The 27,230-nt window shown below is 39.7% G+C and overlaps 1 protein-coding gene across 2 annotated transcripts; it reads left to right on the top strand.

Annotated features, from left to right (window-relative positions):
- Positions 1-3,205: 3,205 nt before the first annotated feature.
- Positions 3,206-26,545, top strand: dhx9 (DEAH (Asp-Glu-Ala-His) box helicase 9). Of its 2 annotated transcripts, none has more exons than XM_055152087.1 (26): positions 3,206-3,296; positions 4,739-4,855; positions 4,955-5,089; positions 5,355-5,463; positions 6,721-6,896; positions 6,996-7,144; positions 9,239-9,285; positions 9,849-9,985; positions 10,065-10,154; positions 10,964-11,125; positions 11,687-11,764; positions 11,883-12,074; positions 12,463-12,604; positions 13,257-13,339; positions 13,978-14,134; positions 14,208-14,305; positions 15,413-15,626; positions 17,094-17,188; positions 17,267-17,340; positions 19,434-19,586; positions 20,241-20,401; positions 22,645-22,756; positions 23,369-23,530; positions 23,593-23,720; positions 25,525-25,754; positions 26,426-26,545. In XM_055152087.1, the coding sequence occupies exons 2-26, from the start codon at positions 4,745-4,747 to the stop codon at positions 26,543-26,545; spliced, it is 3,315 nt and encodes a 1,104-aa protein (XP_055008062.1). In that variant the 5' UTR covers positions 3,206-3,296; positions 4,739-4,744. The 2 variants fall into 2 exon arrangements, with proteins under 2 accessions (XP_055008062.1, XP_055008061.1); XM_055152086.1 differs by having other exon boundaries at positions 4,955-5,095.
- The last annotated feature ends 685 nt before the right edge of the window (positions 26,546-27,230 follow it).

The following is a 27,230-nucleotide window of genomic DNA, read 5'->3' as shown; positions in this document are numbered from 1 at the left end:
ACTAAAGGAGCTGATTTGATTACACTCTTTTAAAGCCCTCCTGAAAAACTCAGCTAAAAGACATCAAATAAAAGACTGAATGAATGTGACTTTATCATGTGATGTGGTTGCTGGTTTATTTAAAATCATGTAACTTTACGCTTTAATACATGCATAATAAAGGACGCTTTGAGGCAGTCAGAGTGCCTCAGATGAAGCAGAGTTTTAGACTTTTATTTTTGTCATTTTATCACCGTAGTCAGTCTGTCACTATTTAAATCTGATTTGAGCTGTGACAGAACATTTCATTTCTCACACATTTGTTCCACTCACTGCTAAAATTCCAGCTGTTGTTATATCATCTCCATAACCTCTGCAGTCCTCCGTGCGTGTCCACTCTGTCACTGCATCCTTTTGACTGACTGACTTCTAACTGACTTCTAACACTAATCACATGTTTGTGCGGCCGTGTTCAGTGGAGCGTCTGAGCATGCCCACTCGCTCCCAGAACACTGACAGTCTCTATTACCTCCCCCACACCACCCTCCCTCACTACCACAAGACAAAGTGACATTAGCAAATTAACCAGCTGCTCCAAAACACAAGGGAGACAGAGCACCCAAGGGCCCATTCTGGCATACCCGCAAGAACTTAAAGGGGAGATCTTCTGCACATCTTAAAGGAATTGTTGCTAAATTCTTGAGCAAAACGTGATAATTTGTTTTAATTGTCAAAAATATAGTTGAAGTTGTGTTTGTTTTAATCATATGTTTTTGAGCAATCATGACCATGTATGTCTCATGGGGTCAGAATACATGGACGCACCTTATGATGTCATCTAGTGGTAATCCAGGCAGTCCATATAGCCTCATTTAAACAGCTTCATTTCTCAACACAACTGCAGGTGTTGCCACTGCGCCCCCTACTGGCCTCTGTAGTACTATTTTCTGTATGTTTTTCTTACAATAAATAAAAACATCAGATAATGATCAGTGTTGGGGAGTAACAGATTACATGTACCGGCATTACATAATACTACTGTTCAATGAGTGGTAATTGGATTACAGTTACATTTAGATTACAGTATATGGATTACACGGTGGTATTTTCCTGTTTTCACATTTTGGGCTATATCCCCCCTTTTTTTTTTTTTTTTTTTCTCTGTAATTCCACTCATTACCGGAAACTAAACCAGATCTAAACATGGACTTAAATCAGGTCTAAACCAGGTCTAAAACCAGGTCGAAACCAGGTCTAAACCAGGTCTAAACCAGGACTAAATCCAGATCTAAAACCAGGTCTAAACCAGGTCTAAACCAGGTCTAAACCAGGACTAAAACCAGGACTAAAACCAGGTCTAAAACCAGGTCTAAAACCAGGTCTTAAATCAGGTCTAAACCAGGTCTAAAATCAAGACTAAAACCCGGTCTAAACCAGGACTAAACTAGGTCTAAACCAGGTCTAAAACCAGAACTAAAACAGGATTTAACAGGACTAAACCTTGCTTTGTGGACCGTGTCTCCTCTTCCTCTATCAATAATTTTTTTATTATATGGTTAAGGAAAGTCTGGGCTTTTTATTGTCTTTTAGCAGACAAAACATCTTACGTTAAGATATCCTCATCTTTGCTTCTCTACAGCAAATCAAGTAATCCAAAGTATTCAGATTACATTACTCACCTTAAGTGACTTCATGGATTCGTTACAAACTACATTTTGGGGTATTTAATCTGTAATCTGTAGGGGAATACATTTTAAATGTAACCTTCCCAACACTGATAATGATAATGAGATATGTTGGTGAGCAGGCAGTTTTCTGGTTTTATATTTACAGTATTTGTGTGTGTGTTGTGCCCCCTGCTGGCAGAGGTGGTGAGTGACACATTTTTGCAAAATTGTAGGTTGCTGTATTGATTTATTGGCAAGAGTATTTTTTGGTATATTTTACACAATAATTTTGTGGCATTTTGCTGCTTGTTTAGAGAAAGGACATGTGTTTCACACATAGAACATTGTCACAGGCCGGTTTGTTACACATAAGAACACTCAGCATTTTCATTTTTTGTTTGTGTAGGCCTGAACTATACTTGTCCAAATCTATCCACTAGTCAAATGCATTTCCAATTAATCTGAAGGTGAACTGAGTTCACCGTGGTCCTTGGTCCAACACAGTAGGCTATAGCAGGAGGAATAGGCTACTACAGTCAGTTTACTTTATTAAACAATGAAAACAACAGTTTGATTACAGTGAAGATCATGGTTTATAACTATTATTTAACACTGGAGTTCAGATGACATGACAGATTACATTTTATAGATCAATCATATCTTTAATATTGTTAAAATGTAGATTTGTGTTGCAATGCAGCAAGTTCTAGGATCTAGTCAAAATGTGATCAGGGTCAACATTTGTGCATTTACCTTTTGTATATTTCGTGGCAAAATGCAAAAGAATGTCTTTTGCCCAACATCTAGTTCTATGACATTGTCCCATTCTGAAAATTACCAACACTGTATTTCACTGAAACAATTGTTGTTTATTCTATAACTTCCTTTAGAATTGACCATATACACTTTATTATGAAAAGTGTGGCATGGTGGCTGAGTGGTTAGCACTCATGTCTCACTGCAAGACGTTTCTGGGTTCAGTCCTGAGTTGCATGAGCCTTTCTGTGTGGAGTTTGTATGTTTCTCCCTGTGTCTGGATGGGTTTCCTCTGGGTGCTCTGGTTTCCAAGCCAAGGTCAGTGAAACACAATCAATCAATGAACCTGCCACCAGAGACTACAGGTGGAAATTAGCACTGGTGTTACAACCTGGTACAATGCATCTCTCTGGTTAAGGTTAATGTAAAAAATATGTGCTGTCCCTGCTTAAATAAATAAATAAGTAAGTAAGTAAATAAATAAATAAATAAATAAATAAAAATTATGATTTCATAAAAAGGCCAGATCAACAAAAAAAAATGAAATTTAACCCACCCCTGGGCTACTATAGGCTGGGTTTCAGATGACACAACATTCTGTAGGCCAGATCTGGGCATTGTACGGCCCTTTGGTTGACTCTGACCGGCCCGTTTAAAATATGGAATGGAATTACAAAATAAACATATTTTATCATTTTACCTCATGCATAGACTAAAGCTGCATTGCGTTTTTGTGTCCAGAAGCCACAACTTTTCAAGTTAAGGTTTAAATGGATTTTTCAGTGGTTTCACTCCAATGCTGAGGGGGCGCTAATGAACCAGTCAGCAGACACTTGCATCCGTTTAGCTGGTTCTTAGCATCGAGGCTGGTAGCAGTGGCGTCCATTCATTGAGGTATAAGTGATCAATTGTTTGTCTAAACAAACTTTATCTGTAAATTGAGAAACAGAATGAATTGCAATAGACCTGTTGTAGGTTTTGTTCATTTCACGCATGCCATCACTGTGGTTCTTACAATAGATATCCACCGGGTACAGTTAGCATCGTCGTTACCATTGTGGATTATGTGTTAGCACAGCTCCATAAATACTCAGACGAACAATATGAGGCCAGCGTTTTTATACAATTTATAAATATAACTCTCATTGTTTATCGATGTGTAGGATAAAAGGTGTGCACTCGCTACCATTTAATTATTATGATTTTTTTTAAGAAAGTCCACTGGTGATGAGGACTTGCAGGTTTGATACTCTGCTGCCAATTGTAAATCCTGGGACTTGGTGAACATAAACAACGAAAATGAGGAGGATATGGCCATATGCCAAATCATTTTAAAATCACACTTTTCTTAAAACTGAAATCATGATCTCGCACTCACATAATTGTATTTGTTATAATGTTGCTTTTAGAAGGTAGCTAACTACCTAACTATACTTATGGAAATGCTGTGAGCTGTATTGTACTCTAATACTCTATAGAACAATATGTCTAAATTTCGATTTAACAAACAATAGTCAATTCGGACAATGTTCAATAGGGTATAAGTCATCTGCTATTTTGATACGTCACACTTCTTTGCTTTTTTGGACGTAAGCTTAGATTATCTTAATACAGCAAAATGGAAACTGAAAGTATTTTCTCAGTTGTTGCTGTGACTGTGAAGAGCATGGATTTATTCTAGTTCTATGGTGCAGAGCTTGTTGGCTAACCATAGGGGAGATACATGAGCTACAGAAAGGCTCAGTTCAACTGTGTCTGATCTAAAGTCTGTATCAGTGATAAATGTGTGTGCGTGCTTGTGTTGTTGTTTACCTCTTCACTGGTTTTCCACTGTTGACCTGATTTTCTTGTTTTAGATGCCAGTTACAAACTAAATATTTAGTAGGGATGTTTTTATTTATTATGAAACTGTTGTGACTCTTCAGATTGTAGGTGTGTTTTGAGCTTTTACAGAAGAAAATGTCATTACTGCCATTGACACTCATATAATGTTGCCACTCATTCTAAAAATTTGAAATGTTTTGATGTTATAGGCATAATCGTTACAGGAGGAGAGAATGGGGTACAGTGTGAGATGCACATAGCTGACCACCACTGTGTGCAGTAGTGATGGGCTCATTCTAACACATGTTTGCATCCAAAAGGGGAAGGACTTAGCAACAGTCTTTGCATAGATGCATAGACAGAACAACAGTAGACATACACTACCATATTACTCAGTGGGGCTTGTTCAAAATTTGATAGCAGAGGGGATCAGACTTCTTCTCTCTTTGCACCTGAGCACCCTGTACCAAATGAAATATTGAGAGACATTATGATTTGGTATTCTGTTTTAGTCCGAAATGGCTGATGTTAAGAACTTTCTCTATGCCTGGTGTGGGAAGAAGAAAAAGACCCCCAATTATGACATCAGAGCTGCTGGCAACAAGAACAGACAGAAGTTTCTTTGTGAGGTGAGGTTCACTTCTTCTACATATTATCTATGCCCACAAGTCAGTGTAATGCATGCAGGCTGATGGAGAGGGACTCAAATGTACTGTTCTCTATTCCAGGTTCGTGTGGACGGCTATAACTACACAGGAATGGGGAACTCCACTAATAAGAAAGATGCTCAGTCCAACGCGGCCAGGGATTTTGTGAATTACCTGGTTCGGATTGGAGAGATGAATGCTGCCGAAGTCCCAGCGGTGGGGGTTGGTTGTTATGTTTAGCTTTCCTTTTGAGTTTGAAAAATCTAGTGTTAATTTCATGCTGCATTACAAGATCAAGTTGGGCAACACAGGTTTTCTTGTTTTTTTATCATTATTACTTGATTTGGTGGGATAGTATTTTTGGGAAATATTTATCATAGTTTTACAGTGAAAGATAGTGTTCAGTGAAATGATGACACAATCAAATTCTAGAATGTGAATGCAACCTGAACGCCATCATCTGGACTTTCTCACTCTGTAGGTTGGTGCTCCAGAGATGGATCAGCCTGCAGGAGGTGATCCAGCAGGTTTTGGAAACCTACCCTCCAGTGGCCCTCTGCCTCCTCACCTGGCTGTTAAAGCTGAACAAGGTATAATCATCACAAAGCAAAGATTGTGGACTGCAGGTATATAGACCATTGTCAGTCACGTCACAAGTTTGGTTGCACTGCCATGCTGGGAGACATCTGGATCCCCACCCCTGCTAGAGAGAAAGCTGTTTCTCAGATGGGAGGATGGCGTTAACAGACTTAAAGCTTTCCAAGGCAGTTTAGCACTTACGTGGCCAGGGAAGACAACTCTATATGGAAAAATATGCACTTGTCAGTGCTAAAGACCCCATATGATTGTCCACAATCTTGGTTTACAATCTTCCAAAACTCCCAGTTTACCTTGCCATGACCTTTACAGCTATCTGGTTAACCAGCAGTCGTACTTCACGGAGCACAACTGAAAGCTTATTCTTTAGAGGCTTATAAATATTTCTTGTCTGGATGGGTTTCAGACCTTGAACTGTGGAAAGTGCCTCAAACAAAGTATTTCGTCTTCATCTCAAAGGTGAATATAAAAGAGCATAACGAGGAAGGAGTAACGGTAATCGCTCCTCTGCCGCCTTTGGACTCAGGAGAAGAGGCGGCTGGGGGTACAATTCAATTAATTAATTTTTTTTTTTAACTTGTTCTATCTACTGACTCTCCTCTTCTCTTTTTGGCTTGCTGTTTTCTCTCAAGCTTTTCCAGATCTACATTTTGCCTTCTTTTTTCTGGAGTTGAGACAATAAAAATTGATGGAACATAGGCTGGGGACAAGGGGTTGCTGCATTTTTTTACCTGAAGGAAGATAAAAATACATCTCAATTAGATGCCTGCAGTTTGAGTTACTGAATTTTCCGAATGCATTTGTCTTTACTTATTCATATCTATATATTCAAAATTAGACCAGCTTACGAAACAACATTAGACAGAAACTTACCCCCGACATAGTGCTGGCTACATAGTCGAGAGCCCTCTGAGGGCTTCCAGCGATTGCGCGATGTTCAGGGTCAGCAAGCAGTGTATAAAATGAAACCCCTCCTTGGTATGTCGAGTGGTGCACCCAAAGGCACAACAGGAATGTACCGTAACTTTTTACAGCTGTGCTGAGTAGGAGTATGGTTTGTTTTGCCTCCAGCAAACGTTGCCATTGTTAGTCATGTGATCAATGATGAAAGCTGAGAATGGTCTATAACATATTTTGACCTTTAGTTGCAAAAACATGTGTAATCAATCATAAACATATGCATGACATCCAATATTAAATTAAGTTAAACTGTGTGCAGCAAATTACAGTTCTGTGTGTGTGCTCTCCAGAGGACTCAAGTGGAAACGTCCCTGTCCCAGGAGTGACAGGACTGGGCTACTCTGGAGGCAGAGGAAACCCAGGTTTTGGGCCTGGTTATAGATCTGCACCAGGAGGGGCCCAGTGGGAGGCAGGGGCCAACCTGAAAGAGTACTACAACCGCAGAGATGAACAGGAGGCCCAGGCGGTAACTTTCTACAAGTTTATTGAATTGGCGATGGCAATACATTGATGTCATGCTTATAAAGTATTCCACTTTTATGCTCCATTGTTTTATTTTCTATAGACCTTGGAGTCAGAGGAGGTTGACCTGAACGCTAATCTTCATGGAAACTGGACCCTTGAAAATGCCAAAGCTCGATTAAACCAGTTTTTCCAAAAGGAAAAAATGACTGCTGAGTACAAGTACAGCCAAGTGGGGCCAGATCATAACAGGTTTGGGTCTTGTCAACACCAACACTACTCTTAGTTTAGTTCCGGGTTATGTCTTGGTTTTGACTTGATAAATGAGCAGGAGTTGATAAACATTTCTGTATGGATCTGAGCAGCATTTTGCCTGTAGTATGCTGTCATTATCTTAGGTGTGTTTTTCTGCCTGACTGCTGAGAAGTATTATAAGGGTTATTCTATAATTAGGGGTACATTTCATGTCTGCTCAATGTATTTATCAACTGTACAATTATTTCCTCAAAGCAATAATTTTACATTATCAGCTCCTCTTAGGACAAAAAAAGGGGACCTGATAGCATTATTGATTTTTGCAGAATAAGTCAATTTATATGGTGAAAATAGCATTTTTTCCTTGTCTGCTTTTCGGATTTCAAAGTTTCATGTAATTTGGTAATAGATAAAGAATTGAGTTTAATTACAGTAATATGCCTTGGTATCTTAAACATCTTAAAACATAAAAAAATCTCAACTGGGTAACGCTTCCCATGGACTTCATTATAAAATCAGCGTTACCCAGTTGACATTGGTGAGATTTAGTCACGATTGTTTTTAGGCTTTTGAAGCAATATACATACTTTTTTTTTTAATCTAAAATGTCAAAACTTTTTCATTCATGTTCAATGGATTATAGATTTCAACAAACACATTTCAATATGAAGTGTCAATGGCCCATCCCCCAGTTCACAAAATAATTATCTGGACACTTTAAAAACATGAATAATTAAAAAATGACAAATGTTTAAGATGGCCAACTAATTATTTATGTTCCCTTGTGGGTATATTTTCAATATATGTTATTATGTTAGCAAAAAACATAACTTATTTTTTCACTTTTTATTGAAGTGGAATGTACCCCTAATTATGGAATCACCTATAAATTGCTCTACAGTATTACCACTAACAACATTCATTATCATTCCTTCAACACAGAGCTCAGGCCCTATCTGACACTCTTGCCTCCAGGAAATTCCTGTGTTAATGGCAAACTGTTTTGGGCACAGTTTTGATTTGTTGAGTTGTTATCAAATAACATTTCACAAACAAATTGTTACTGAACGTTGCATGTAATTATTTTTCCACGGGAGAATCTATCTTAAAGACATGAGAATGCTGTAAAAACTAAATATTCAGGGCTGTAGCCAAAGCAAATTTCTGCCCTTAGTCCCCTGCTGGACCAAGGCGAGCCACATTACCCACACAAAGAATTTGGTTGAAACTAACTGCTTGCTGTAGCTATGTTAAAGTAGTACATTTGGTCTACATCTGTGAAGGGCAGTGTCAGCAGAAGTTTGTCATACTCAGAGCAGACATGGGGCAGCGTTTAGGTGACTCTAAAGCTGCTCCATGGCCAGTCTGGGCCTGTGTCCTCTAGTCATTCTGCTGTCATTGTCCTCACAGGGGCCAGGATCTGTCTTTTTAAAACCAAGTCTGGCAGAAAAACACACCTGCACACAACAGGTGAGTCCGCACCCAGACAGTTCCAGTACTTAGCATAATCTGTTATTTTGGACTTAACGGTTTGAACGTGTTTAATTTGGATTTATGATGTCAGAAAAGGTAGAATTACTATTTAATTTAGATAAGATCAGGATTTAATTTCTTCCTGTTTCAGGGAACATGTCTCTCAACTGGATCTTACAAAAGTTAGTTTTTTTCATCTTGCTCCACTGTTGTGACGCTTTGACCAATTGGAAACCTGAATGTCATGACAACAAATAGTTATGACATTCCATGTTTTCCCATCGCTTTCCAAGAGCCATTCCAGACTGATGTGTATCTATCAATCTGGCATGAGCTGGGTTAAATCGTCTTGGCCTATAGAATGGTATAGAGTGGCAAATCTATAGATCAGCATTCTATTTTGATATTCTTAAAAAAAATTATGTTTGAAATTATAACATCAAATTTTAGAACGTAGCAGGGTATGAAATATTGTTTGCTCATATAAGTCCATGGAAGTGTTTTTTTTTCCCTTTTTAATTATTTAAGTTTAATTATTATTTAATTACTGAATATCGAAAGCTCACTAAAACCCTGCAAAATCTGCTTTGTAAATGTGACGTGTGTTGGTACTTCCAGGAGCTTCATTGCTGAAATGCAACTGTTCGTGAGGCAGCTTGGCAGGAGTAAGTATCTTCACACACAAATTGCTTTCTAAAGCCAAAGGACAATAGTTGCTCAAATCTTCCTTGTAATTTGTAACCTTGGGTATATTTCCAAGATTTCTGGAATACACAGTAGATTGAGACATTTTCCTGCCCACCTAATTTTTTTTAAAATATTGTTTTATTTTAGTAATTGATTAAATACTGGGGGTGGGACTAAATACAATTTCCACAAGACAAGATTTTAATGTATAATGGATTGTGTAATCCAGTTGGAAATTTTCACCCCACATTTTAAAATTTTTTAATAATTGTGTTCTCATTTTTAATAATTGTGTTTTCATTGTAGATCTGCTTTTTGGATCTACAGCTTCTGAACAAGTGTAACTCGCCAACATTTAACATTTAACCTAACTTTTTTTGTTGGGTCTTTTTTTTTTTGTGTGTGTGTCTTAAGACCTTGTTCCATCCTTTTACAAATAGGCAAATGTCAACCCAAAACACCTTTAGTCTGACAGTTTAACATCCATTTAAGAAAACGATGGTGTTCTTGGCTTACAATTCCACCCCTTTTCTTCTTGAAGGAATCACAGCTCGAGAACATGGCTCCAATAAGAAGTTGGCTGCTCAGTCTTGTGCTTTGTCCCTGGTCCGACAGCTGTACCACCTGGGCGTCATTGAGCCTTTTTCTGGAGTTACTAAAAAGAAAGAAGGAGAAACTGTAAGTGAATTTAAATAGACCCAGTTCGTACCAACAGGTCTTCCGCAGCTCATTAAATCTCAAATGTGGTTTCTCTCAGTTGGAGCCATACGATGTGACCATTTCTCCTGATCTGGAGCAGCAGCTGGGAAGTCTTGTCGAAGAGCTTGGCCTCAGTATTCCACCTCCAGTAAGCCTCACATTTCAGCTCAAGCTACTATTGATAAGGATTTGACAGAACAGCTCTTTGCAGCTGCTCTGTTTTGACTTGTTTTTGTGTGCGCGCGCGTGTGTGTGTGTGCGTGTATATATGTTTATTTATATACATATATATTAAAATTAAATTAAATAAATCAATTTTGAGAGAGATATAGTGAGTGCGTGGGCTTGGGTTTTACCTCTGTGAGCATGGTCCTAGCTGCCGTAGAGATAAGCAAAGTGCTGCACTTAGTCGGAGTTTTATAAATCCCGCGGTTGGTGTAAAGAGGTAGTGTGTAAACAAGCTTTATAAATGAAGCCCTGGATCCATGGACAGGTACGGGAATTTGTTTGTTCCATGGGCCATTTGTCACAACAGAACCCTGTAACAGTTCACTCTTTGATCTGTGCAAGAGAATGAACTGTTAACTAAAGTAACTGCATATGTTTTTTAGGGATGGGTACCCAATTGGTGATATGTTGTGGCTTATTTTTTTTAATCCTTCTTTCCCCAAGCCTTAGCAACAGGTTTGATTGACAGCATTGCTAAGCGGCTGCTTCTTACCTAACGGCGGTGCAGGGGGAGGTCGGGGGTTACCTTGAACACTCTCGCGGTCGGATTTCCAAATATGGAACTCTGCTCTAAATCTGTAACTCCATTACCTCTAATGGCTTAATTTGAATGCTATGGTGACGTCACACTCACTTAATCCACTTCTTTATACAGTCTACGGTGCTGCACCAGTTATTTTATACTTGTATTAGGAAATGAATTGACTAACTCTGAATTGTTCGTCTCAGCCCTCAGGGCCTGGCGAGCCAGTGTCTCTGGTTCACCCAAAGATAGCATCGTTCGAACCGTCGCAGAAGCAAAGCACAGCTGGTGTGGTCCCCTGGTCTCCTCCTCAGGTTAACTGGAACCCATGGACCAGCAGTAACATCGACGAGGGCCCGCTTGCTTTTGTAAGTACACACTTGTACTGCTGTGGGGCCTGTAGCTACCGATAATGTAATAATGGATAATAATATAATGATTTTGTCCAAGTTTAAATGTAATAAGCGTAAAATGTAATAACAGCCAATAATGTAATGTCTGTGGTGAGCCAATAACCCACCCACTGCAGCCAATAATGACTACATTATTGGCTGCAGTTATTACATTGTGAGAAAATTGTCCATGTCAGGCCAAATATATAATAACTAACCATTTAAGTATATATTATTATGCATTATTACAATGTTAGTGTTTCTCAAGCTATGGTACACAGGCTCCTTCAGGTGGGACTTGGGCAGCGCTTCAGTTTGTAGGTTTGCCTCATTTAGAGTTCTTTAGTACATTATTGGCAATGTGGTATTACGTCATTGGCTCACCATAGTTATTACATTATTGGCCTGTTATTACATTCATATGGGCTTATTACATTTAAACTTATTATTACATTATTGGCTGTTAGTATGTCACCGCCAACTTTAGTACAGTGCCATTACTAGATACTTTGACTAACATTTGGTCATTCCCTGCAGTGCACTCCAGAGCAGATCAGTGATGACCTCTATAAGGAACTCACTTGTCAGCTAGAGCACGATACAGAGCTCCAAAAGGTTTGTTTGAATGTTTGTTTGCAGAGTATTTGGCTGTGTATCAATGGCCTTATCCAGAGCAGTGTTTCTGGACCTTAGTGTTTTTAATCTCTCCTCTCTGTGTTGTTGAAAATGCCAGATGCTGATGGAGCGAGAGCAGCTCCCTGTGAAGCAGTTTGAGGATGAGATCATGAGCACTTTGGACAACAATTCTGTGGTGATTATCAGAGGAGCTACTGGCTGTGGGAAAACCACCCAGGTCCCACAGTACATCCTTGATCGCTTCGTTAAGAGCGGCCGGGCATCGGACTGTAACATTGTGGTCACACAGGTAAGAGTTTAGAAAAGCCTCACGGATCGGTTCGCATATGACTTTTCGGTCAATAATTTTGGATCCATTGGAATTTGGTAAGATGGGGCTGTCTCTATTATGTTTAAACAACCATGTCAGACCATCTGTACACTGTTGATAAAATTATCACATTTATGTTGGACATTTGGACACCCGGAACATTTTTTGTTCATTATTATATTCTACTTACTTTGGGCTCATTCTTTCTAAATTTTGCTATAAAAAAGTGGCAATTCAAATGTTCAAATGCTGTGCACATTTTATGCGCTTAACAGAAGAATTTTTTTTTTTCTGGCGATGACAGAGGGTTAAACGATGTGATTAACACCAAAAAATTTGTAATTTTTTATTTTAATTTTTTCTCCAGCCTCGGAGGATCAGCGCTGTCTCAGTTGCAGAGAGGGTTGCCTTTGAAAGAGGAGAGGATTTGGGAAAGAGTTGTGGCTACAGTGTTCGCTTTGAGTCTATTCTTCCTCGCCCTCATGCTAGCGTCCTATTCTGCACTGTTGGTAAAATTAACATTGTGCCTCTTTTTTGTAAAAATGTAAAAATAATTTCAAGTAATGTTTCACAAAAGAGTTTTTTTTTAAAGCTTGATAACTAATGTAACTGCCACATTGTATGTTTTGCACACTTGTAATTACAATATAATTTAATTAATAATCACAATATATTCTCATCAAACTGTCATAATCACAGCCTTTAGCCACTTCTGATTGTCATTTCAGATAGCATTGTGTGCTCTCCCTGCGTACCCTTGCTCACAGATCACAGTCCAGCTGCCTGTTTCAGCTTTGTAATCAGACGAAATTACACAATTCCGTGAGGAGATGCTGCTTGGAAAGAGCACAGTCTCACATGACAGTATCTGTGTTGACTGCCTTGTATTTGCTGTAGCTCCAAGTCCATGCCCTCATTCTTATTGGGCCCAACAGCTGTGACCTGTCTGCATTAAAAACATGATAAGAGCTGCTATCAATCCTCATACACTTAATGAGTTCTGAGCACCAGACAAGGAGCTAATCTCCCTTCCACTTTCTACATTGTGATAACATTCTAACCCATGAAGTCAGATGTCTTGACAAACATCCTCATGGCCCACGGATGATGTGTTTTTGCCTCCTTAGGTTTGTAACTTAATATATCTTTTTATACTTGCAGGTGTTTTACTGCGAAAGCTTGAAGCTGGGATCCGAGGCATCAGTCATGTGATAGTGGATGAAATCCATGAGCGAGACATTAATGTGAGTTAAATATCTCCTCAGACCTGTGTTCTCATGTTTGTAGAAATCCGGTCTGACCACTCTTGTTTTGTTCCGCTCTACATGCAGGTCAAAGACACAAATGATAAGGAATTAAGCATTAGCTAATAAAAAGCATATGACCATACTTTAGCACTTTTTTACACATGCTTGGAATTACGTTGTTTTCAGCAGTGCAAAGCTCTGTTTTTTTACTTTACATATTACCATAGTGGCCCAAAACAATAAAACTACTCACCTGAAGCTGCCAAGTATGAAAATTTTGCTTTAGTCTGGAAAATAATCTGTTAAAATAAATTATGGGGAGACAAAATGAACCTCATTGGACATATGCTTTTAATAATCTCCTGACAGTTTCTCACCCTAGCGCTGTGCAGTTGAATGCTGCTCTTAGTGTTATCACAGTGCAGTCCCTGCAGTGTGGCAGAGCTCTTGATTTCACTAGAGTTCTCCAGATTTGTTCATGGATTTAAATCACAAACCCCCCACTCAATGTTGGGTGTTTACATGCATTGTAGAATCCCGTTTAATTCGGGCTAGGCCACAGATGAGCTTTCCGGGCATGTGTGTCAATGTAAGTGCGTGAGGAGTCTTGTCAGTCCCTGATCGTATCTTCACAGACGGACTTTCTGATGGTGGTCCTCAGAGACGTGGTCCAAACTTACCCTGAGGTCCGAGTCATTCTGATGTCCGCCACCATCGACACCACCATGTTCAGGGAATACTTTTTCAACTGCCCGGTTATCGAGGTGTATGGTCGCACTTTTCCGGTTCAAGGTGATGACATATTCTTTGGCTTTAGATGAAGACATTGGATCACATTAATGCGTCTGAAATATTTTCTATGCAGAGTATTTTCTTGAAGACTGCATTCAGATGACTAATTTTGTGCCTCCTCCAAATGACCGCAAGAAAAAGGACAAAGATGAAGAGGGGGGTGATGATGACGTAAGTAGATGATCATTTTAAAACCAACATTTAGAAGTTAAAAAAATGCCTGTACCTGATATTTGTTTACGAAAATACCCTATGTTCTATACATTGTTGTAAACGCAGCTATTTATGAGGAATAAAAATTAGACACTAAAGCCATTGCCTGTGCATTAATAATTGTTGGGCTAGAACAATGTGGAAGCAACTGCATTGCCTGTCCTTGAGGGTTATTGCTTTATCATTCATGATAGCCCTGTTTGCTATACAAAAGCTGTTTTAAATTAACTTTTTAAAGATGCTGCTATATAAATGTTTTTTGAAATCAAGAGGTTTCACCTCCCTTCCACAAGTAATTTTTAATTTGCCTGTCTTTAGAACAATATAACTCATGATTTGGTTAACTGTTGGAAAGGAGATACTTTTATGGCAATCTACCAGAGATGTGCTAAAAAGGCCCTGTAAATTATGGTTGAGGTTGCTTGCTTCCTTCTATTATATATAGTAACTGTCGATCTCCACTGGCAGTGTTTCTAAGTAAAAACACTTTTTCTCTAATCAGTGATTTGTTATTATTTGCAAATGCATCTGATCTGTTAGAATGTTGTTTCCACATCAAAAACATACCAGAAGTTGTATTTTGTTTCATTCAGACATGTTTAACATAGAAACCCTGCATATTTAGACTGAGTTCTTCCCTAAAAAACACTCTCTCTTCCACCTTGTGATGCCATACATGAAGTGCTCCACTGTGTACTCAAACTCCATACACTTTGCTAGAATCATTTGAATGATTTCAGCCCTGGAATTGCCAATCTCAACTGAACGAATAGGTAACGTAGCTGTTAACTTGCAATCTAATACTACTACTACTACCAGGAGCTCAGTTGGTAGAGCATTCGCCCACTGATCTGAAGGTTCGCGGTTCGGATCCAGCTCTCAACATTTACATTTACATTATGATGACGTTTTGAGCTTTGCAAATGCAGACAAACTAATAATGCGAGATTAACCAAATGTATGAATGAAACCACTTTTTGAGGTCACAAAAATAAAGTTTGCATAATATAGGACCTTTAAATCTTGTTTTGTATTCTGATAACATTTAACTTTGTGTGTGCGCAGGTGAACTGTAACGTAATATGTGGTCCAGAGTACACACCAGAGACAAAGCGCTCCATGGCTCTTATCAATGAAAAGGAGACATCTTTTGAACTGGTGGAGGCTCTGCTGCGCTACATTGAGACACTGAATGTGGAAGGAGCAGTCCTGGTGTTCCTGCCCGGATGGAACCTGATCTATGCCATGCAGCGCCACCTGGAGATGCACCCACACTTTGGTAACGAATTGCCACAACTTCACAACACATTGCAAGCGTAGATAGATGGGGGGGTTATTCAGGATGGACAGAAGCTTGTTTAAGGCCATCTTCTCAGTCATTTTATGGCATGTTCACACTATGGTATGTCACAATATCAAATGTTAATGTTGAAGGCCACATATTACACAAAATGGATTCGTATCCTCCAAATCTGAGGCCATGGTTCTCGACTGGAAAAAGGTTGCTTGCTCTCTCCAGGTTAGTAGAGAGTCCCTGTAGAGATTGGAGGAGTTGAAGTATCTCAGGGTCTTGTTCATGAGTCAGGGAAGGATGGAGCATGAGATTGACAGGCGGATTGGTAGAGCGTCTGCAGTGATGCGATAGCTGTATCGGGCCATTGTGGTGAAGAAGGAGCTTAGTCGAAAGGCATAGCCTCTGCAACCCAGCCCCGAATAAAGTGGAAGAAAATAGATGGATGGATTCTTCTGAGCTTGAAGCCAGTTTACATATTTGGAGCTGTATAATAAAGAGCCGGTGTAGAAGGATAGAGCAGAAGGAAACTGATTGGAAAGCTCTGTGGCTTGGGAAGCTTGAGTGGTTGTGGCTGTAGCTGTAAATGAAGCAGCGGCAGGGGACTAGAGACTAGAGAAACTGAAGATGGGATGAAGGGATGACAAACATAACAGCTACTGGTGGTGATACGACCCGAGAGAGAGAGAAAGATATTTTATTTGGTTAAAATTTAGGTCAAAGGACACAAGTATGGGACTGTTGGATTATGTGAAATGCAGTTTTTTCCCACTTATCCATGTAGACCATACAATAGGCTACCTCAGGAGCGAGCTATGGGCTTTTTACACCAGCAAATGTGGCAGAAGACCTTCAAAGGACATTCTTTGAGGGAATGAACACAAGGGACTGTTGGATTGTGTGAAATGAACTTTGTTTTTCTCACATCCTCCCATAAGTAGCTAGCTATGGACATTCAAATTGTATGATATATATAGGGGTGGGACGGTCACAGGACGAGATATGAGATGGGGTCAACAAGAAGAAAATTATATAAATTCACAATTTTGATCACATGATTTTAAATCTGTTTAATTTAGCATATATTGTATTGTGAATGTATTTTAAGTGCTGATATAGTTAAAAATTGCATCATCACCGTCATTTTTAATAGCCTAAATGCTTTATGCTTTAATCCCCATATTTGATTTGGACATATTATTTTGCAATCTTTTTTAATCAACTTGAACACTGATTATCTGTGTCAGTATTGCTCCTATCACTACAAAATAAAAACTAGAACAGTTTAAAGTGTTTTATTTCTGAATATGTGCAGTTCATGCCTGTGACAAATGTAAATACAGATGATAAAATCGCATGTGTGCACAAGATCTCGACCTGTCCCTGATGTATATGATTATTACATGTTTATTATGGGAGTATGGCAAATTCAATAGATTATCTGTCTCTTTTCAGGCAGTAACAATTACCGCATTCTGCCTCTGCATTCACAAGTCCCCCGAGAGGAGCAGCGGAGAGTATTTGAGCCAGTGCCTGAAAATGTCACTAAGGTCTACAACAAAACGCCATCATAAAATCCACTGATGTTGTGTTTGTGAGCTTACCTGTACTTATTCTTAATTCTGTAGGTCATTCTCTCGACGAATATTGCAGAAACCAGTATTACTATCAACGATGTGGTGTACGTCATTGACTCCTGCAAGTAAGTGTCCATGTAAAGAGCATAGGGTGTACTGTTGAGGGGATGGGGCTGTATAGACTAAATGATAATTCATAGAATAGAGATTATGGCACTGAGGAAGAACTATGAGCAGCTTAACAGACCAATACTGCTTCAAATCTGGAGACGCCCCCTCGTTAACACTAGCTTTAAGACCGGGGGCAAGATAGAATGAAGCGTTCAAGTCTTAATTTCTTGAGGTTTTTATGAATATGTCTTAGAGATAATGGAAACTTAACCTACCCTTTCCGTGTCTCAGAAAATAAGAACATTGTGTAAAAGTTCAAAATCAGGTAGTCGTGTCACACCCTAATCAGCTAATTAGTTCAATACTCCTGCAAAAGAAGACAGTCACTGACACCCTCCACTAGGAGGCTAAACCACAAAAGGTCATTGCTAAAGAAGCTGATTGTTCACAGAGCACTGTGTCCATATTCATAGAAATATGAGTGGTGTGGTAGGAAAAAGTGCACCAGTCAAAGAGATGACTTGAGAGGATTCAAAAGCAAAATCCACTCAAGAATTGTTGAGGTCATAAGGAGTGAACTGAGGCTGTAGTCGGCGCGTCAAGAGCCACTCCACACAGACGATGCCTGTATGGGACATGAGATGATGTCAAAGTCTTGCCTGGGCCGTGAAGAAAAACACTGGACTGTTGCCGATTGGTCCTGCTACAAACAAGTGCTAGTTGCAAAGGAAAGTAACACATACAAGATGTGATTTAAATCAAGTTGCTTTTATGAAGTATATGGAGGTCAAGTTTTACATGAATAAGTAAAACTAAGAACAGAAAGAGACTCATGAATAGAAGGAATAACAATAACTCAAAGTAAATGTACAAACACCCAGAGGCCAAATCAATTTAGCAGTCACCCAAACTCACCAAGAGGGCGACCTCAACTGTATTGACTAACAGTTTACACAAGTACACATATTAACAGTACATGAATAAGAGACATGTCTGGTTCAGAACAAGGCTGGACACTATGGCTGTGGCTGGACACTGTGGTCCAGCCACAGCCACATGGAGATGCTGATTTCATCTTCTAGCCGGACTGTGTACCTGCCCACACAGCCATAGGTACCAAAAACTGGTTCAGTGACCATGGTATTCCTCTGCTTGATTGGCTTGCAAGCTCATCTTATCTGAATCCAATAGAGAATCTCTGCAATATTGTCAAGAGGAAGATGAGAGACACCAGACCTAGCAATGCACATGACCTGAAGGCTGCTATCAAAGCAGCCTGGGCTTCCATTACACCTGAGCAGTGGCACAGGGTGATCGCCTCCATGCTGCAATGATGCAGTAATTCATGCCAGAGGAGGCCCAACCAAGTATTGAGTGCAAGGAAATTAACATACATTCAGAAGCTTGACATTTCTGTTTAAAATATTCTTTTTTATTTATCAAATTTTCTGAGACACATAATTTCCTGTTTTCATTATCTGTAAGCCATAATCATAAAAATAAATAAATAAAGGCATTAAAACTTCACTTTGTATAATGAATCTATATAATATAAAGATCTGACTTTTTGAAATGAGTGACCCGGACTCAGAAGGAGGAGGGGAGAGGGGTTCAGTTCAGCAGTGACTGATCATCTGTATCGGGGATCTGTAGTCTGCAGTGTCCCTGTTTTTTAGCCAACAGTTTTTCAACAACTGCTGACTTTTTCAGTTTCAACAATTTTCTTGATTTAGATGTGAGGCACAAGCTAAATATTTTGAGACCTTTATATTTATTAAACTGTAACAGCTCTTTCACATTCTGGATGTGTTTTGAGCTCTTACAAGAGGAAATTTCATTTCTGACCATTGACACTTGTATACCTTTGCCACTCACTAATAAAGTTCGTTGGTTGTGAAAGGTTGTGATGTCATCTTACAGTTACTTTTGCTTGTATAGTAGCTTCCTCAAATTTTTTTTTAATAGACCACATCTTAGTGCTTCTACTTGAGTAATATTATTTTGAAGTAACTGCTGAAATCTTCTGTATCCACCTCTGGCTGTCACTAGACCATCAAGTGTTTTTGCTGTGTGAGCTGATAGATTGCATATGCTTGTTCCCTTAAAGGCAGAAAGTCAAACTCTTCACATCTCACAACAACATGACAAACTACGCCACAGTTTGGGCCTCCAAGACCAACCTGGAGCAGCGCAAAGGGAGAGCCGGGAGGGTCAGACCTGGCTTCTGCTTCCACCTGTGCAGCCGCGCTCGTTTTGAAAGGTAACGCATGTTTCATTTTATACACCAGGGGGCACAAGTAGGCTTGTCATGATGATTACTGTATCATCTTATCTTTCAGTGTTTTCTAGATGAAATTATATTTTTTGGGTCCATATTTACCTTTTACCTCTTTCTTTACTTTGCTGTTCTATGATTAAATTTGAGATGTAGAGGGTTGAATTAATACCTTCTATTATAGATACAAAAACCTCATAGATAAAAACCAACTGCTGATGTGTTTTATTTGGGTGTTTATTCATTACAGTATCTTTTTAGCAGTATGGTACATTTAGAATAGTTCTTTTTTCAATGGGCTTTTAAAGACTATGTCTTCTTGACCTTGTGACCATGTCACAAAAAGCATCTCAGGTCAAACATTTTTTGTATTTTATATATGTATTTTATGTATATATTGTTTTTTCTTGTTGTAAAGTGGGCAGATCTCACTGGGTGACCTCACTGGGGGACCTCCCATTCTTTGGAGGGGGTATGAGCACCTGGGCTGGCAACTGTTTTGTGTACTGTGGTCCAAAGCAAAAATGATCTGACAAAGGCTTTTTGCCGAAACGTTATCTAAAAAAAATAAATAAAAATTACATTCTGCTGATTGCTACTAAACTATTTAATGTTGTGATTCGCCCTGCTCTCCCACAGACTGGAGACCCACATGACTCCAGAGATTTTCCGAACCCCTCTGCATGAAGTGGCTTTGAGCATCAAACTGCTGCGACTTGGAGCCATTGGGCACTTCCTGTCTAAGGCCATCGAACCTCCACCGCTGGATGCTGTGATAGAAGCAGAGCACACTCTGAGAGGTATAGTTTAATAACTCTAATCTGCAATGTCTGTCAACGTGGATATATCATGCTTTTTCTCCTCCTTTTATTGACTCTTGTTTCAGTTGCATTCATTAGTATCATACCTGAATCCTAGTCATTACAGTATCCCAGTATTCCCTTAAAATGCACCTGCCTTTCACATTGTCACTGTGCTTGTGTCTGCTGTATAGTTCTAATCTATGACACCCGTGTTTCATTATGTTATAATTTGGACATTTCAAATAACAATATTCATCTAAAAACATAATAAACAAACTGACTTCCACATTAGAAAATTGAGGTGCCCAATAGGAGCTGATGTCGCCATAAATGTCATCACTGTTGACTTCCCATGCAATGTAATGTGACACGGCGGTTGAATAAAAAATATTCTTTACGACAAAAGCCTCAAGTTTAGGCATTTATAATCACAAAAAATTTTCATTGTCATTTTTCATTGTTCCAAAATGACTACACAGTAATTACAAAGCAGTGGGCGTGAGTGATTTTAAAGATTACTGAAATATAGATGTTAATACTTTACACTCACAGTGCTCCTATGTGAAGCACAGTGTGGGACCAGGACAAAAAACAACACCTCCGCAACATAAGCACATGATCAAACATGCTGCAGGTAATACAAAAATACAAAACAGCAGCAGCCTGGAGACTTGCTCTGCCTGGCCCCAATCTTGGCTGCAATGGCAACATCAACAGGTGTCAGTTCAAATTGGGGTAAAGGAATGCGAGAGCGTCTCCCTGCTGTAATCTCCAGGGGAGTTGATTCTAGCCGGCCTTGGCCGAGACCGGGCTGGCTGAGGGAGGCCAATGGATAAGACTGGGTTTAGGGCGAGTAGCCACGTTTCAATTTCCTCAGCTACTCTGTCCATTTTGGTCTCAAGATCTTCTCCTAGGCAGTGCTTCCAATTTCTCCCAAATGGTATCAATACCATACTGTGGCGGTTTAGAGCCACATTTCATCCAAAGGACGCAAGCCTTTCAGAGATGTTTTCTAAAATGTGGTATGAAGCTGCAGATCTCTCCATAACGCAGTTCATGGTCGCAGTCTGAATGCTGGAAACCCTGCCCCGTATTTCAGTCAAACCGGGCAACCAAGTGGGACTTTGAACAGCTGCTTCAGCAATCCGAATTTTCCGAAAGATCAGGGCCATGCCTAATCCAGTCAGCAAAAGTCCTTTAATCCTGGTTCCAAAGAGGTAAATATCTTCTATGTCCTCCACGGAAAGAGCTGCCAGACACATGATGTGCCACTTATCCCAACTGTCCAGCGTGTAACATGCAACGAACATCCCAAGAGGGCAAATGTTCCTCATGAACATCCTGAGACCACTTGATCAAATCCATAATTAGAAGAAGAGCAGAGTGGAGAGAGTCTCTCAAAAGTATAAGATACTAGACTAGACAAGACAAAGACGCAGAGCAGGGGAGTTAAGGGCAGGAGGGGAGAGACAAAAATTGTCTGCCCTTGCCTCGTTCCAGAGGAGAGTAGCAAATATCAAATCACTCGAAATAAAACTTCGACTATAACATGGTTAAAAGAAAACCATGAAAAGTCGATTTTGAAGACATTTCTTTAGTTGTAATGTTTGGCCTCAGCTTCATTAACACTTTTTGTTGTAGTTTTCTATCTCCACCAATCTGCAAACACATGTATGTTAGCTTTACATCTAACATCTAACATATAAGAGCTTTACATCTCCGTGGCATTTTCCAGAACATATAACATTTCCTGTATCTGGAAAACAGTTTAAATGCAAGAAGCCTAAATTCAATCCAATAGATTCACTTTATAACTCCTGCTGACAGCAATAGGCAATGAAATGAAATGAATGAAACAATGAAAAAAGATAAAGCAACCATGTAGCAAAGTGTCTAACATGTTAATATACACACACAGTCATTGTGAAACTAAATTGAATACTCGTGGTTTATTTGATGAACTGATTTCTGAACAAGAACCTTGCAAACAGGATTAATATACGAGTGTGAATGGAGTAAAATACAACTCCAGGTATGACATTTGATGAATGGACAATATTATAACAAAGTTCAAAGTATATTTTGACATGTCTCCTATAAAACACAATTTCTTCCTACTCCTTTTTGAGCATAATTGTCCTACTGCACAATATAAAATAATCTTTCATGTTGATATTAATAAATTAATTAAATTGGTACACAAATACTTGCCAGAAATGTATGTTGATTGTGTATTTCAGAGCTGGATGCACTGGACTCCAACGATGAGCTCACTCCTTTGGGTCGAATCCTGGCCCGACTCCCCATTGAACCTCGACTTGGCAAAATGATGATTATTGGCTGCATCTTTTAGTAAGTTCATTCAGATACAAATTCTTACAGTGTCTAAAACATGTCAAAAAGCCTCTAACATTCTAAAGGTGCACTGTGTAACTTTTCTGGTAGACTGTGTACCACCTGCTTGTCTCTATAAAGATGTGATTTCTTTGAATAGCACATTATGTTCATTATGGGTATCTTTTGTGCAACAAAACAAAACATGCATTTTTATGGAGTGGGCTTGCCTCTCCATTGTCTCCATTGATCTGACCTGTAACTGTAACTGTAACTTGACAGAATAAAAAATAAATAAAAGTTCACAGCCTTTCTTCCTGCATCTACAAAGGGATGCCAGGGTTAAAACCCTTTCACAACTGGAGCACAATATTGACCAATTGGTATGGTGTTTTTGACCGATACCAATATTACTTGATAACATGAATATCAGCCGATACTGGACCAAAATGTTGGTGTGTCACTGTTTATGCCATACTACGGGACAACAAAGAAATAAATTACATGGAAGCAATTATATGGTGGACCCTCCTCTAGAAAAGTTACCTCTCTATAGTCCAAACCTTAACTTGAATAGGTGTTCAGACTGAGTACAGAGCGCTGGTCACTGTTGTTGTTCTTTGTGTGCAGTGTTGGGGATGCCATGTGCACCATCTCTGCAGCCTCTTGTTTCCCCGAGCCCTTTATCAATGAAGGGAAGCGTCTTGGATTCGTTCACAGGAACTTTGCAGGCAGCCGCTTCTCGGACCATGTGGCCCTGCTCTCAGTGTTTCAGGCGTGGGATGAAGTCAGGTGAGATGCTGGATCTTTAATACGGACTGTCCAGTTATAATGTTCTGTATCATCTGGCACAGGATCAACGGTGAGGAGGCAGAGGGTCGTTTCTGCGATCACAAACGTCTGAACATGCCCACTCTGAGGATGACCTGGGAGGCTAAAGTTCAGCTCAAGGAGATCCTGATAAATGCTGGATTTCCTGAAGGTACAACACTCCCTGTCAACTGGTCCCAGGACTGAACCAGGAGGACTAAAACAGGACTAAAACAGGACTAAAACAGGACTGAGTGTTGGGATGGGCCCGAAGGTGCGCCCGCCCACAGACTGTCAGGTAACCGCAGGCGAAAGGACCGGCGCAGAGCTCCGCACCCCACAGGGATATGAGCAGCTGTCACCCGGTCGCGCTTTGCGGACAGCCTTCTCCGCCGGCTCAGTCTTCTCCCTCTCTCTCAAATCTAAGATTAGCCCTGGTTTAGTCCTGGTTTAGACCTGGTTTAGACCTGGTTTAGTCCTGGTTTAGTCCTGGTTTAGCCCTGGTTTAGTCCTGGTTTAGTCCTGGTTTAGTCCTGGTTTATTCCTGATGTTCAGTAATGTTAAGTCACCTCAATTAGGCCTGCATGAAGTTGGAAATTATTTGCTGTTGCAAAAATCGTTTATGAATGCTTTTTTTAAAAATATGAAAATACAATATTAATATTAATAATAAAATCTGGAAGATGAATCCAACATGGCACAGTATTGTTTTCAATGACCCCTGCTCTTTACGGCAAAAATAGTTTTACTTCTTTCCTGAATGCTGGTCTTATGTTGTGTGTGACGTCAGAAACGTACAGCTCTAACCAATCAGAGCACTAGCTGCTAGAGCCGAGCTTGCGTGGGTTCAGGCAGGGCTTAGCTAAATCTTACAAAGTTGACTTTTAGGTACTTTGAAAAGTGTTTGTAAAAATACAGAAGAATCCCTACAAAATCTGGACTTTATGATGGCTGTCAATGTCCGGTCAGCTGAACATGGGCAGTTTGATTGAACAAACAATGCTTTGTGCTCTATGGAACACTTCTTTCTGGCCAGAGCTCCTGGGAGCTGCAGTACTTATAGAGCAGACACTAATCGATCTCGCTCACAGACAGAGGAGAGGGTCTTATCCAATTCTTATTAGATCCATGGTCATTACATTTGGTCCTCAGTGCATTACCTTTTGTTTTGAACTGATTCATGAGTAACAATGGAGATAGTTAGAGTCTTGTATGTTTAAACAAACATGTAACTAACGGTTAAATACACTTAATTACTTCTACAAAAGTGAATTTTATGACCTGTACTTCAACATAAGATAAAAATCTGTAGGCCTTGCTATAAAAACATATCGGTATCAGCCACAGTAGTAGGCTAAATATCTGCTATTGGTATCATCTCTGAAGCTGGTGCCTCTATTGATCAAGCTGAAAATTGGCAGGGTGGTTGGCCTTGACAGTGCTGTGTGTGATATGCAGATTCAATCAATTGTAATGTGTGAAGTTTACGAAGAGGTCAGTTTCCTCTTCGAGGACATATAAAGATAAAGTGTCTAAATCATGATTGGCTCCAAGAAAATTGTAATATACATTTTTGCCATATTGCCCACCCCAATCATGTATCATGTTATGGTCTGTGTGAGTGTACTCTGCTAGTGTTTCTGTTTTACGCTGCCTCTTGGCCAGGTCGTCATTGCAGTTGAGAAGGTGTTCTCAATTGACTTACCTTGTAAAATATTGAGTAAATAAAATAAATAAAAATCATATTGTGATCATTGGTTTAAAGTTACAATATGGGTAAATCAAAGTGAAGGTTAGGCAACAGTTAAGATCAGTCTTCAGGAAAGTAGGGCTGTAACAATTCATTGGAGTAATTGTGACTAATTGACTATTACAATAATTGTATCTCGTAAGAAATGTATTTGTAAAAATGTCAGTGTACAATCACCATCAACCATGTTGTGCTTGATCCTAATCCACTGTACGTGTTGTTTCAGAGTGCCTTTTGACACAGTCCTTCAACACAGTGGGCCCAGACAACAGCCTGGATGTGGTCATTTCTCTGATCACATTTGGCTCTTATCCCAATGTGTGCTATCACAAAGAGAAGCGCAAGATCCTCACCACAGAGGGCCGCAACGCTCTCATTCACAAAACCTCAGTCAACTGCCCCTTTAGCAACCATGACCTGAGCTACCCCTCACCCTTCTTTGTGTTCAGTGAGAAGGTACTAAGCACACAGTCTTCTTTTTAAACAAGACTTACTATGCTTTTTTCTGGTGTTTATCATATATATGACTCATACAAATAATTTATATTAGGGCCCAACCATAGACTGTATAAAGAAGTGAACTAAGTGAGTCTGAAGTCACCCATAGCGTTCAGCTCCACTCAAATGAAGCTCAGTTACAGGGGCCAATTTGGAGCCAGGCTCTACGTTATATTACTATATTATATATTATTATGAATAGGACTTTTTTATGGATAAAATAGTGAAATACAACCCCAGGCTGATGTAGAGCAGGCTAATATGAACATTGTGGGATGACGAGAAAAATGACGAGGCTCACAGCAGCAGGTACAGAGAGAGCAGCCATAATATTCCAGTGTAAGTCAGCTTCCTGTTTGGAACGTGCCGGCGTTGGCCATGTTCAGTTTCTATATACAGTCTATGGGCCTGATGATATATTGTTTGGTTATTGATTGATATTGGCCAAAATTTGACTGTTTATTTATGTACAGCCCAAAATCACAACAGCAGTCTCCACACTCAAAATACAACTTTGAGTTAATGAAGATAGATTTTGCATATACCACCTTTAAAACAAATTTCTTCTTCTAATTTTGTGCAGAAGCTCTTATTGAAATAACCTTTTTGTTTTTCTTTCTTTCCATCAGATTCGGACTCGAGCCATTTCAGCTAAAGGCATGACTCTGGTCAGCCCTCTGCAGCTGCTGCTGTTTGGATGTAAAAAGATTACTTCTAACGGAGAAACTGTGGAGCTAGATGAGTGGTGAGCCACGCTCTTAGCACTCAAAGAACAGTCACATGTTTCACACTTACTTCAGCTGTTTAGTTTCTTTTTAAAGACAATGTATCACAACAGTCCCATCTACCTCTCCAAGCTTTTGGAAGGCAATACCCCATACTTTTTCTCCATAAACTTCCATTTATCCATTTTCCTTTGCTTTATCCAGGGCTGAGTTACAGAGGCAGCTTTCTGTGTAGGGAGCAAGGGTGGGAAGCCTGGTCCTCCCTTCCCTCCCATCCTCCTAGGAGGACGTGGAATGTCACCCCACAGATTTTGTTTAAAAAAAAAAGGCAGACAGAAGCTAACATCTATGTAACAACTTAAAAATAACTTGGCACTTTATAAAGTTTCAGAAAAAGTATTTATACTTGTGGTTGTTACCACATTGCTGATCAGAACCCAAGAAGCTTTCAGACTTGTTTTTTAAAGGAAATTATGAATGTGAAATTTGGTTCCAGAACCATGGTCATGAGCTCTGGATAATGACCGAAAGGACAAGATCGCGGATACAAGCGTTCGAAATGAGTTTCCTTCGCAGGGTGTCTGGGCGCTCTCTTAGAGATAGGGTGAGGAGCTCAGTCACACGGGAGGAGCTCTGCTTAGACTGCTGCCCCCCTCGACCCGGCCTTGGATAAGCAGAAGAAAATGGATGGATGGAATTTGGTTCCACA

The sequence above is a fragment of the Boleophthalmus pectinirostris genome, unplaced genomic scaffold (genome assembly GCF_026225935.1).
Source record: "Boleophthalmus pectinirostris isolate CB_2022bp ecotype Guang Dong unplaced genomic scaffold, ASM2622593v1 HiC_scaffold_16, whole genome shotgun sequence".
NCBI lineage: Eukaryota > Metazoa > Chordata > Actinopteri > Gobiiformes > Gobiidae > Boleophthalmus > Boleophthalmus pectinirostris.
This window is presented reverse-complemented; position numbering and strand designations above follow the sequence as displayed.

Bases quoted from the DNA above. Each gene is read 5' to 3' on its own strand.
- dhx9 (XM_055152086.1), top strand. From the start codon at position 4,745: ATGGCTGATGTTAAGAACTTTCTCTATGCCTGGTGTGGGAAGAAGAAA. The intron at 4,856-4,954 runs GTGAGGTTCACT...TCTCTATTCCAG, and splicing joins GACAGAAGTTTCTTTGTGAG to GTTCGTGTGGACGGCTATAA. The intron at 17,341-19,433 runs GTAAGTGTCCAT...GTTCCCTTAAAG, and splicing joins TACGTCATTGACTCCTGCAA to GCAGAAAGTCAAACTCTTCA.